The 14,023-nt window shown below is 32.5% G+C and overlaps 1 protein-coding gene across 1 annotated transcript; it reads left to right on the top strand.

The window, feature by feature from the left end:
- The first annotated feature begins 9,128 nt into the window (after nucleotides 1–9,128).
- LOC132600644 (uncharacterized) lies at nucleotides 9,129–13,461 on the top strand. The gene is made up of 4 exons (XM_060313948.1): nucleotides 9,129–9,391; nucleotides 10,737–10,993; nucleotides 11,961–12,415; nucleotides 12,981–13,461. The coding sequence occupies exons 1-4, from the start codon at nucleotides 9,264–9,266 to the stop codon at nucleotides 13,242–13,244; spliced, it is 1,104 nt and encodes a 367-aa protein (XP_060169931.1). The 5' UTR covers nucleotides 9,129–9,263; the 3' UTR covers nucleotides 13,245–13,461.
- The last annotated feature ends 562 nt before the right edge of the window (nucleotides 13,462–14,023 follow it).

Raw genomic sequence — 14,023 nt, 5'->3', positions numbered from 1 at the left:
TAAAGGCTAATGGAAAAAATTAATGGAGGTTTTTTTTTTTTTTTTTTTTTTTAATTTTAAGCAATATCTTAAGCTGAAAATAAGAGAAAAGGCCAAAAAAATTAACAAAAAAGATAAATAAGAATGGAGGCCATAGAGAGGTGCCACATAGGATTGTCTATGCCTAGCTTTATATTATATATAGATTATATCAAACTAATCCATGCAATGCAAGGTACGTACTAAGTATTTTTGATAGATTTATTTATATAAAAAGATATTTATCTTGCATTTATCGGTTTAATGTAAACATTAATTAATGCAGATAACTATTTATCGGGGTAGCGTGCAAGTAAACAGGTCATAACAAGAATCGTTGCCCCGACAGAAATCAGTCATTGTTGTTGCTTGTTGGTTTTTATGTTTTTTCCTTAGTTGTAAGATCGTTGTTTCCTTATGTAATCTTCCAAGAATATGTTGTTGTCTTTATTATAATAAATATATAACATGTCTTGTGGTGTTTAATTACGTATTTAATTTAACATTTACTATTCAGATAATATGTGACGTTTATTTAACTTATATTTTTAGTATTTTTTTTATGTTCACATATTAGAAAACGCATTTTTAATTATTGTATGAAAGGTTAGAGTTAGAATATTTGTTTGAGTGAATTATTATATGACTTGCGGTGTATGTTTGAATTAAAAAAAAACTTCACTGAAATTTTAAAAGTGAAAAATCAAAAGGTACCTCATCTTCATAAACAAAAACCATAAAAAAAAAAAAAAAAAAACTTTATTTTTTAAACCATTGGTTGACAATTTTTTTTTTTTAATTTTGATCTGACAATTTTTTTTTGTTTATAAAACGTTACTCCCTCATAAACCCCTTTTGGTTTATCATGGAAAGGGCAACCCCCCCCCCCCCCCCCCCCCTTTTTGTGATAAATTTATGTCATTTAGGCTCCGGACTCCTAATACAGTACTCAAAAGTGCATCTTTCTTGAGAGGGACGGTATTTTTTCATTTTTTAATTTAAAATGGGAAAGTTCTAGAAATTGCCTCTGCACTCCACCAAAAAATTATTGTAAGAGCATAATAGGGAAACTATAGAGAACAATAATATTTATTAGTTTGTCGTTGAAGCAAATTTTAAATCCGTAATTATAGATAACTTAACATCAATGGCTATCACTTTAAGTATGACTTACTAATGGGATCATGAATCATTCTAGTCGTTATGACTTAATTGGGTTACAGAGCAATAATATTCATATTAAATCATAAAAAAAGAAATTAAAAAATCATCCTTTTATTACTCCAATTATACACTCCATTAAAAATCAACTTTTTTTTAATGGTGTCACTTCCGTATCTAGTTATTCAATAATAAAAGAAGAAACTTAAGTTTAGTTGCTTCAGCAACATATTAGGAGGGACCAACAAATTATAAGAGAAACATGAATGCTATGATGCGCTTTTTTTTTAAGAAATCTTATTGTGTGTTTCATCATTTCATCAACAAATGGGAAAATTTATGTAATCATAAGTTTATGCATTTAATTTTGAACTACAGTATGATTTTACTATATCATCTATGAGTGCTTAACAGTTTTGAAATAAATAAATTTTCATGTGAAATATTAACGAAGTCCATGAGATCATTCTCTAGTGAAATGCTCCTATCTTTAGTTGGAAAAAAATAATAGAAAATAAACTATTTTTAACTAAGAAATGAGGAAGTATCTCTCTCTCCATCTCATGATTAAATTTTTTACGTTTTTTTACTTCATTCGGATATTTATTATGGATAACTAATCGCCAAAGCCCAAAGCACAAAGAAAATAATAGGTTGAAGGATGAGAAGTGCACATAGTTTTCTCATTGCCAATACATCAAAATATACTTGTTTAAATTCCTGTTTTGCTCAACAAGTTCCTGCAAATACACCGACAAATATAATTACAAGCGATTTACTTAGTAAAAATAAGTGTCATCCTACTAAAAATCACGTCCATTAAAAAATCAATTAATACAATGTGAAGTTTACTAAACTATCCCTATTTATCAGATGTTTTTTTGAGAATAGAACAATATTAAAAAGGATTACTTAGCTTCTTTAATGCCAAGGTCATTTTTTGGTTCGAATTCCTAAGGTGATACTTATTTTGGGACAATTTTTATTTTTTTTGCTAAGATAACACTTATTTTGAGACGGAAGGAGATTTATATTTGCTATATTTACATCTAATATCCCTCCCCCAACCCAAGGTGCAGTGCACGAAAATTTTGAATGTTCAACTTGCGAAGAAGTGATCATACTGCAATCTTCCCAATACTTTTGTAAAGATATAAGCAAATTGTGCATGAGAAGGAACGAAACCAGGACAAATATTGTTGTTGACTATCTCGTCATGAACAAAATGATATTTTACATTTTTTATGCAACCCTGCTTGACTAAGAAAAAAAAATCCTGACTCGCTTAATATGCAACTTGACTATCACAGTAAAAATATAATGGGGTTGTTTGGTACTAGTGGAATATTCCTCCGTCCCAATTTTTATAAGAGTTTTACTATTCGAGACCTCTTACTCGAAATATTTTCTTACCAAAAAGTTTTTATATCCTCGAATTCGAGATTTCTTATTAAAGGCAGAGCAAAAAGGCTTCAGACCAAGAAATTTTCTATTTTCCGTGCTTGAATTTGAGAACACTACTTAAAGGCAAAAGATTCAAACCATTTCATAACTGCTTTTGGTGGTCTATAATTTCTTGATAACAATGAAATATTAGGAAAATTGTATAGTTTCAGCTCAACAAATTGATTTTGTAACCATCCCATAAGCCTTGAAATCAGAGACAAAGTCATAAAATTCGCCAAAATAATATGTTGTACATAGAAATTAAATTGTATATGTACGTTGAAAATAATTTCTTATATCTATACTAAAACTTGAACTCTCTTAGCTAAATTCTTCGCTTCACCACTTCTTGATATGATTAATTTTTTTTTATTTTAGGACTTCGAGACTCTTTAAAATGGCCAATGCTTGTCTAAACCTAAAAAAGGTGCATGTTCTATCCTCTGAGAAAACTTGATTTCTTGAAGAATTAATTGCTGTGGTCCTTTGCAAATTGCAAGTGCTCAACTTATTGCAATGCCTCGAAAACACTGCACGTGCTTTGATCTATAATTACGAGTATACAAGTGATAGTACTAATTATTTATTAGTTTCAATTACTGTTTAGAGTAGTGTTAATCTTAAGCTTGTCTCCTTGTTAGTTTAATACTAAGGAATAAACTACAAATAGAGCCTATAAATGCTACTAAAACTTATACTAACAACATGGCATAAAATAGAGGATTTATTGTACTTTACATGTCCTATGTAGTTATTTAAATAAAATGAAAAATGTATAATGCAAGATACCATACTAAAATGTTAACTAATGTGAATATTTAATAAATAAATAAAATATATGCACTTATGATACCGGCATTAATTTGTTATGCTTTTCCATCTACTTACTAATTTACATCTCTTTGAATGACGATTTTTCAAATCAAGTGAGAAAATTTGGTTTGAAGTTGGTACAATCTCAAAGGGAATGACAATTTCTTGACATGCTTGTGTAACGGTGATAGGAAGCTTAGTTGAATTATGTATCTTCTGGAGAAATTATTTTTCAACCAAATACTAGGAAAGAAAAGTTTTTCGTTTTCATCTTCATATTTCACAAATAAAATATCTGCGGCACTACGAAACCATACTCTGCACTTGATCAAATCATATCAACTTATCATGATTAAGTAATTTAATAAAGTGAAAATATACCTCAATTAACCATGATTAACTGAGAGCATTGTATGCGCAACACATGTCATCCACAGTAACGAGGGTATAAAGTCCAAATATGGATTCGGCCGAACCTAGTAGTTTTTCTCAAAAGTGTATTTTGTAAAAAAAAACTATTAAATATGCAGGTATAATAAATTTAGAATCCAACTATTAGCTTGAAGTCGTCGTTCTAATATTCAGAACACATAAAGTTGAAATTCTAACTCCGCCTTTATTTAGTGTAAAACACGCCGTGCAAATAAAATTTTTGTTTGTGGCACTATCATATAGGGGTGGGCGTTCGGTTCTTCGGTTCGGTTTTATCAAACTTCGGTTCAGCTATTTCGGTTTCTATTTTTTGAAGGTGGACATCGAACACCGAACCCTACTAGTTCGGTTCGGTTCTTTCGGTTTCGGTTTTTTGAAGTTCGGTTCGGTTTTTTCAATTCGGTTTTTTGATATGATTTTAGAAGCGATTCCATTTACACTAATTCATGTTCTCAAAAGCAATAAAACATAAAACTGATAAATCAAAATCAAACAAACTGGATACACAAGAATAGAAAACCATAACCATGATATAGGATTACTAGGTGTTATATACATACCGTAAGAATAATTAAGAAAACACATAAAGGACATACATTAATCCTAAAAACACATCCTAGTCACCTTCTTTTGTTAAGGATATTTGATTTTTCCAACTGAAGTGGAAAATCAAAAGAGGGCTTATTACAATTGAATTTTTTTTGGGCTTAACTTAATGGGCCTAGACTATTTTAATTTTTTTGGGTAATGTATTAAATTTCGGTGGACGTTCGGTTCTTTGGTTCGGTTTTATCAAACTTCGGTTCAGCTATTTTGGTTTCGATTTTTTAAAGGTGGATATCGAACACCGAACGAAATCAGTTCGGTTCGATTCGGTTCGATCGGATTTTTCAATTTTCAGTGTTTATGCTCAGCCCTACTATGATAAGTAAGAAGAATATGAACCCTTCAAATGGGTTGGTCTTTAAATTTTTGGCCTTTAAATGGGCTGGTCTTTAATATTTCCCCTTTAGCAATTGAATGTATTCTAGTAGGGCAAAGGGAAAAAGTCATGTAGGGCATAAGTTGTGGGATATTATAATGCAAAAATATAAATTTATGCACTGCTAAAAAGTTACTCTCTTCGTTTCAATTTGTTTGTCTGTTTTTCATTTGACATGAAGTTTAAGAAAGTAAAGAAAAGTTTTGAATCTTGTGGTCTTAAATTAAATATCTGTAGAATGTACGAAAATGCCTTTAATCTTATGGTTTTAGACATGTGAAAAGTTGGAATTAAAAAGTTATCAAAAATAAAAGATGTATTCGTTCATAAACAGATTAAAAAGAAAAGTAAGACAAACCAATTAAAACAAACGATGTATTTATTATGAGCGCCAAAAATTAAAGACCAGCACAGAATAAGGCATAAGTGCCAACTTCAGTGGGAATGAATACTTAAGACTCTTAACAATTTTTTTTTTTACACGGATTACCTTCAAAAGCACTGGTCTTTAATTTTTATCCCTCAAATTGGTGGTCTTTAATTTTTGCCCTTCGCCTAATATCCCCAGGTTCTGGGTTCGAACCCCAATTCAGTAAAAAAAAAAAAAAAAAAAAAAGGAATTTCGTAAGGCAGAATTTTGATGCAAAACTCTATACCTGCAAGCAGAGTTTTGCATGCAAAATTCTTCTTTACAAATCCAAACTCTACCTTGTAATTTTTTTTTGACTGAGCGGGGGATTCGAACCCGAAACCAAGAAATTTTTAGCAAAGGGCAAAAGTTGAAGATTTTAAATTTGAGGGACAAAAATTAAAGACCACCCCCAAATAATTGCCCCTTAACAATCACTCCAATTGAGTGGTTGATTATGGATCTGTAGTGAGCCCATGTTTTCAAAGGAAACTCATGGGAGTAGCTGGGAAGGCCTATTTGCAAGATTCTCCTTCAAAAGCGTTGGTCTTTAGTTTTTTAGCCCTCAAATTGCTATCTTTAATTTTTTACCTTCGCTAAAAAAGGTGGCCGAAAATACCTTAAGATTTTTGGGTTCGAACCCCGCTCAATTTAAAAAAATAATAATTCAAGGTATAAGTTCATATTAAACTATGTCTATTCGCTATGTAGTTACATAGAAACTATGCCGGACACGGCAAAGGTTTCTATGAAACTACATAGAACCTATGCCTATGAAACTATGTCTATTCGCTATGTAGTTACATAGAAACTATGTCGAACACGTCAAAGGTTTTTATGAAACTACATAGAACTGCCCATAGGCATAGTCGTGAAATTAAGACAAAACTTCATTTCCATGAACCTTTGCCCGAATCGACATAGGTTCTATGTATCTGCGCTCAAATCGGCATAGGTTTATAGAAACCTATGCCTTCCGAAATTATTATTATTTTCGATTCTGCTGGGGATCGAACACAGAATCTCTGTTGCGAAAATGATACTTTAGCTCACAAATTTTTATTAAATGAGAAATAGGGACAATAATTAAAGAACAGTCCGTATTGAAGGGTAACCCACACAATTTTTTGAGCTGGGAACAGGAAGTGTGGGAAGGCCCACAATGGAATGGTATGATGTTTAGCCCGGGTCCATTTAGTAAATCACTATGCTGATATGAAGAAAGAGGACAACAATTTTGGCAGGAATTGGATGTCCATACTGTAGTCTGCAGGAGTGGCAAAAACAACCCATATTGTGTAACCCCTGCTCAACCAATTCAAGTTTAAACGAGTTGGGTTATTACTAAACGAGCTGATGAGTTTTAATGGGATTTAACGACAATACTGAAGAATACGCTACGTTTGTTTCCCTCTATTGGGCTTCACTTATGCTTTTTTGTTTCTTCTTTAAATATTTAAAGATAAAAGATGTTTGAATCTAAATACGTATTTAATTATTAAAACATTATTTTAAATATGAACGCGGGATAATCAATATTATTTGTTTTCTCAACATTTGAATGGATATAAATTATCATTATCTAAAAGCAAATAAGTATATCATATGGACTGATAATTAAATATTTTATTCATAAGCACTAGAAAAATTCTTAATTTATATGAGGACAGTAAAAACTGTTAGTTTGATGAAGTACACCCTAAAGTTAGTTGTGGCACTAGTGAGATGTTGGCTAGTAATAGTTGTGATTGGTGGAGGTGGTTATGTGATGGTAATTGGTGGTTGTGCAGTGGATGTTGCTTGTTGGTAGCAATAGATGATGGTAGCGGTAATTATTAATAATTGTTGGTGTTGAAGATGGGTGGTGATATATGGTTAATGAAGGTGATTGTGGCTAATGGCGAGGTTGATGGTGAAGGTGTTAGGTGGTGGCAATTGGCGATAGAGATAGTTGAGGCTAGCGGGTATATATGATCTCGTTGTCACTTATTTTTCTAGGCTTGTAATATATGACCCTTTACTTTCATCTGTCTTCAGATAGCTCTCGTAGTGATTTTAGTGACTGATATATAACAATAACGACTTTATGGTGTTGTAGGCACGCCAATTAAATAGGTGATAGCTTTACCCATGATGATTAGATGATTCTGTTTGCCCTTTCAATCTACTTTTTAAACTAAAGGAAAATGACGTGAATAACGTCCTAGCTATGGTTGATAGTAATGGTTAGTGGTGAAGGGGGTTGATAGTAATAACTAGTGATGATAGCGATTGCATAATGAAGATTGGTGGTAAAAACAGTTGGTAATGTTAGTAGTAAAAGTGGTTGGTAATGATATTTGTAATGGTGACTAGTAGTAATAATTTTTTGTACAAGATTTGAGTAATTCAAATTTATTAAGAGAAATTAAGTACCTGTAATTGACTGAAAAATAGTGGCCACATGAAATGTTTTTCTGATATTTAAACTGTCGCAAAATTGCTGGACCCCATGATAGAAATTGGGAGACTTCGTCAAAACTAAGTAAGCGTTTGGCTAACCAAACATTTTCATTTTATTTCGAATTTTTAAAGTTGGTATTAGAGATGGAGTTGTGTTTGGTTATAGTTTTTGCAAATAATATTTGACTGTTTGAATAATTTTTTTATAAGAAATATGAAATATGATTTATATCCCAATTTCTAAAAACTAGCAAAACAATCCAACTTGATTAATTTATTTGAAATTTTTAAAGTTGGTATTAAAGATGGAGTTGTGTTTGGTTATAGTTTTTGCAAATAATATTTGACTGTTGAATAATTTTTTTATAAGAAATATGAAATATGATTTATATCCCAATTTCTAAAAACTAGCAAAACAATCCAACTTGATTAATTTATTTGAAACATACAACAAAATCTGCTCTAAAAGAGTAATATCTCATAATTGGGAATCACATAATGTCATAAATTTGATCTCATATATATATTTTTTAAGTTCAAAAAAATTATTTCACTAATTCAAATGTCATGATTAATATATTTTTTACTCTATTTATAATCTATCTAATAAATAAAAACACAATTAAAAAGATCTGACCCGAGCCGATCCAAAACCCAAACCGGTTGCGCACTTGATCAAATTGAAACGGACTCGTGTTTATAACAATCATAAGTTCAGGGAAAATTTGAAAACAAAAAACAAAAAGTGAGATGGAAAAAAATGAAAACATGTTTTGAAGTGTTTTCCAAATTTCAGATACGACTTCAACTTGTATTTGGCATTGCCATAAGTAAATGTTGATTTTCAAATAAAGTAAAAGAAATTCATAAAAAAATAGTGAATACTCCATCCGTCTCAAATTATTTGTCGTTTTATTTTATTTTATACGCCTCTTAAGAAATACTTTAATTAGGAGGGGTGTTTGACTACTTTACCCTTATTTATGTCTATGTTATAATCTCTTTTCATTAAATATTTACTCTATTTATGTGTCATCTCCATTAATAACAAAATTCTTTTAAGAGTAAAATAGGAAGAAAAAAAAACTTGTGAGATTACACTGAGTATGTTGTAGGTAAAATAGGAAAAAAGTTAATTAATTGTGACTTCAACTTCTAAAATAACAAATAATTTGAGATAACTATTTTAATAATCACGACAAATAATTTGAGACGGAGGAAGTAATTCTAATAGCCAAACGGTTTCTAATTCCTTTAAACCACTGACTTTGTCAATTTATGCAACGTAATTTAATACAGTCGGTAATATCTTTCGTTTCCTTTACTTGTCCAAACAGTTACTCTAATTTTCTTTGTCCTTTTCATGACTTGTCATTTAATATACTATGATTTTAAACAGCTGTTACTCTCCTCCCGCGTAGTTGACAATTTCCATGTATTTTCTTCTTCTCTTCTTCTTTGTTATTTCTAGAGTCAATTCTTGATTTCCCTTTTTCTTTCCTAATATCTCCATAATCATTTTCTCATTGTATTAATTAAAAGAAAGATATATAGTGGTTGATGGAGAATCCACCGGAGTGGGGAGGTGGTGGAGTAGGGAAGAGGGTGGTGGTGATAGGCGGAGGAGTGGCTGGTTCTCTTATTGCTAAGTCCCTTCAATTTGATGCTGATTTAACTCTTATTGATCCGTAAGCTCATTTCTATATTTCAATTTGTTATATGTATAGACCCCTCTTTTAATCTGTTACATATGTGGAGACTTATGTGTGAGTATTATTACTATTATTATTTTGATAACCTTGATGTCCGGGTCAGCTTGTCCGCACCTCGACTAATTAGTATCTGATATCTCCGCTAGTATTTTTCTATGTTGCTTGATCTCTTTGAAAATGCTGAGGGGTGCGTGTAACTCTGTCCATCAAAGTTTGAACAGATACCGTGTAACTCTGTCCATCAAAGTTTCAATAGATAGGAAAATGTCACCTAGTATACCGTGTAACTCTGTCCATCAAAGTTTGAACATACAAGAAAAAGTCACCTAGTATTTAATTCTATGTTGCTGGGATTCTTCAAAGATGTTGATGGGTGCATGTCGAATCCTTCAAAAACAGTGCATTTTTTGAGGATCTGACATAGGTGCGACATCATTTTTGAAGAGTTCGAACAATATAGGTATATTTGCCTCCGCTTTCGAAGAAATTCTGGTTATTTTCTCATTTGAGAGGAGTTGGGATGCCAATTGACTGGGTTGACTTGTTACTTGATGTTATGCTAGGCTCCGTTTCATTTTATATGACAGTACTTAACCGAATGCAGAGTTCTAAGATAGAAAGATTATTATAAGTACTCTAAGAACTTGTGTTCTTAGACATGTTATTAGGTGACATTTTCAAGGCTACAAGAACATGTTTTTACAAGTAAAATGGGAAGTTCAAAGTTAAAGAGTTTCAATTATAAGAAGATTATCATTCTTTCTTTGGACAGACTAAATAGGAAAAAATATCATATAAAATGGAATAAAGGGAGTAATTGCTTTTGAACTTTTCATCTCTGTTTGTTTCTAACTTTTGTTTGCTTACAGAGTTTAGATAAATTCTGAATGCAATGTCAAAGCTTAATTCCACCAAAAGCTTGGCTTCTTCAAAAATAGAACACATTGGACAAAAGGCCTTCATAGTAAAAACCTATGATGCTTTGATTCTTCAAAAATACTGCCGGGTGTGTATCTTATCCCCCAAAAGCTTTGCATTTTTGGAAGATCCGACACGGGTGTGGCAATACTTTTGGAGGGTCTGAGCAACATAGGTGAAAATTGAAGGAGTGGATTTAGTGTGTTTCTTGATAGGATTAATGCAAACATAAGTAAGCACATTGGAAAGATTTACTATAATGCACTATATAAAATTTGTTAGAAGCTGATATATTTAGATTGAAATACTGGATCACAATTACACCTTTCATTTTCTAAAGGAAATATCTTGCACTGTGATGCACTTCAATTTGGTTTTAATGAGTAGCAAAACCTGTTAACAGGAAGGACTATTTCGAGATACCATGGGCAAACTTAAGAGCAACGGTGGAGCCTTCGTTCGCGGAGAGATCACTGATTCACCACAGAGATTATCTTTTCAATGGGCGTCTCATAGTGTCCGAAGTCACTAATATCAACAACAGAGAAGTCTTGACTGCAGACGGACATCAAATCACCTACGACTATCTTGTTGTAGCCACCGGTCACTATGATCCCCTGCCCGTAACTAGAACTGACAGATTGGCAGAATATCAATCAGGTATGCATAACATCAAATGCTTCGTTTACAATATGAATTTGTCATTTGGATCCACGTGCTTAAGCCGTAAGATCTATCGTGTTGTCTGCTTTTCGATGAGCAAATTACATGTACATTTTTCTTGGCAAGTTTTGCTGGAACCAGATAACCATATGAGAAATTTATTCCTGACAAGTTTCTCAACTTTCTCGAAAATGGTAAAAAGAAGCTAAAGCATAGGTTGTTTGTATCCATTGAGCAAAGATTCTTTATTTGTAAGCCAGCTTCTCTAGCAAGTTTTCACGAGATTCAGCCAATTGTCTTGATCTCTATGCTCTACGATATAACAAAGATGTCGAGATGTACTAGTGATTATTTTCTTGGGAAATTACAGTCAAATAGCATTCGGCCATCTAGTTTACAAAATATGTACACTGTGTATAGGTAGTGTATAGTTTATACACACATATACTATACATACCTATACACACAATATACACACCTATACATATAATATACACACTTGTACATATAATATACATATCTATACACTACCTATACAACTGAAGTGTATACTTTGGCCATGTTTGGTAAACCAGATGGCTGAAGGGTATATTTATGTAAGTTTCCCTATTTTCTTTTGCAATCATCCTCTCAGGCTTTAGACTACTTGATATTACTAGTCAAAATGGCGTGAGGGTTGACTGATTTTGGCCCTTTTGTTGGAAGAATAGTTCAAAGTTGAAGTAGGAAACGAAACTTGTTTAGGTTTGGTATTTAATTAATTTATGTCTAAATAGGATTTTTTGTCTGAATATTAAAGGAATAGGTTTTCTAGTTCCTAGCTAAACTAGGTTCTGCGCTATTATAAATTGGGGTGTTGCCAGCTATTTTCATATAGTATAGAGAAGTAGAGGAGAATTGTAGAAATCTTTCAGAGATTCATGATATCCTAAATAGTTTTCCTTCACCTTTTTTGTGGTTGCAGAAAATGAAAAGATAAAAGCAGCTGAATCTATATTGATTGTTGGTGGTGGCCCTACTGGCGTTGAACTTGCAGCAGAAATCGCTGTAGATTTTCGCGAGAAGAAGGTAACTTTGGTGCACGACGGATCCAGACTACTGGAGTTCATCGGACCAAAAGCGTCTGACAAGACTTTAGAATGGTTGAAATCCAGGAATGTGGAAGTGAAACTGATGCAATCTATCGATCTGAGTAATAATACCTCGGATGGAAACAGAACATATTTCACTTCATCAGGAGAAACTATCAAAGCAGATTGCCATTTCCTTTGCACGGGAAAGCCACCAGGTTCAGCATGGTTAAGGGAGACGTATTTGAAGGACCGAATTGATAATTTTGGAAGATTGAAGGTCGATGAGAATCTTAGAGTCAAGGGTCATAGAAACATATTTGCCGTTGGAGATATAACTGATATTAAGGTAACCACTGAATTGCGTATCTCTTATTTCTTGAAACATTATATTTTTCCTTGTAGCTATTAATAGTAGTATTTTGTACTCCCTCCGTTTCATTATATGTGAAGGCGTGTTTGATCGGGCATGGAGTTTAAGAAAGAAAAAAGACTTTTGAAACTCGTGTCATAAACATGCCATGACATTTCTGTAGCTGTAAAACGATGTCATGTATCTATAAAAAGGTGTCGTTCTTCTTGGAACTGAATTAAAAAAAAAGAAAAGGAAAGAATGTCCCATAAAATGAAAGTGATGGAGTATTAAGGAACGGATACAGAAACATTGAATCGCACTAGAAAAACCTGAAAATGTGACTGCACCGATCAAGCATATTTGGAGGGCTATGATTTTTGAGTTTTATTGCAAGAGAAACTACTGTTAAAGAATATAAACGTCTATTTAACAAGTAGGGATCTTATTTTTTTTAATAACAGAGCAGTAGCCAGAGGAACTGAAGCAGCTATAGTACTAGAACTTTTCGAGCAGTTTTCTTCTATTATTCAATTGAATTCTAATGATTCTTCACTACCAGGAACTAAAACAAGGGTATTCAGCTCAGAAACACGCTCTTGTGGCTGCGAAGAACTTGAAACTCTTGATGAGCGGAGGAAAGGAAGACAAACTTGCAACATACGAGCCTCGCTCATCACCTAAGATTATTGTTTCATTGGGAAGGCAAGATGCAGTGGCTCAATTTTCGTTCACGACGGTGATCGGACTAGTGCCCGGGATGATCAAGTCTAAAGATTTATACGTGGGGAAAACGAGGAAGAAAATGGGGCTTCAACCAAAGTAATATTGTTCATTATTCATGAGATTCAGATCATTCTGAGTGTAAAAAATGCTGTTTTTTGTTTGTTTGTTCGGTTTGCTTTTCATATGGCTAAAATGCAAGTTCTTCTACTTATATTTTGCAGTAGAATGTGCATTGGAGTTCAATTCTTTGACTAGGTGTGTTATAAATATGTAATATCTGTTGCAGTTAATGAGTATATGATCTAGTATTTTTTAAATCTTGGCTTGTTATTTTCTATCAAATGTGTGGAAATGGCATTCATTTGTCATCTATATATATATATTTACGAATTGGAGTTCTATTTCTTCAAGAACATTATGGTGATGAAGTGAAGCTATTGCTAAATACATTTCTTAAGTAGTTTTGATGGGAAAATAGCTACAGTGCATCCAATGTTTAGCCGGATTATTTATAACACACTCAACCTTTACGGCCTATTACCTCCCTTAGCTATTTTTAACTGAAATAAACTCCACCCTAAAACTGGACAGCCAAATTTATGGCTGAACGTGGTGTGCACGCGCCGACACGTGTACATTTTACAATTTTTTTTAATTTATATTCTTTTCCTTTTCCCCATTTTGGGTAATTATATTTTCTTTTTCTTTTTTCATTTTCTTCCATTTTATAAAATTGGAGAAGATAATTGAAAATGTCCATTGGAGAAGATGATTGAAATAAGAGGAAAAAAGAAGAGAGAGAGAGAGAATGAAAAGAAATGATTGCCAACATGATAGAGAAATGAAAGACTCTCTCAAGATTCTAATTCATCCACTTGA

Source organism: Lycium barbarum, chromosome 6, assembly GCF_019175385.1.
Source record: "Lycium barbarum isolate Lr01 chromosome 6, ASM1917538v2, whole genome shotgun sequence".
NCBI lineage: Eukaryota > Viridiplantae > Streptophyta > Magnoliopsida > Solanales > Solanaceae > Lycium > Lycium barbarum.
The sequence above is the reverse complement of the archived record's forward strand: the minus strand, read 5'-3'. Positions and strand labels throughout refer to the sequence as shown.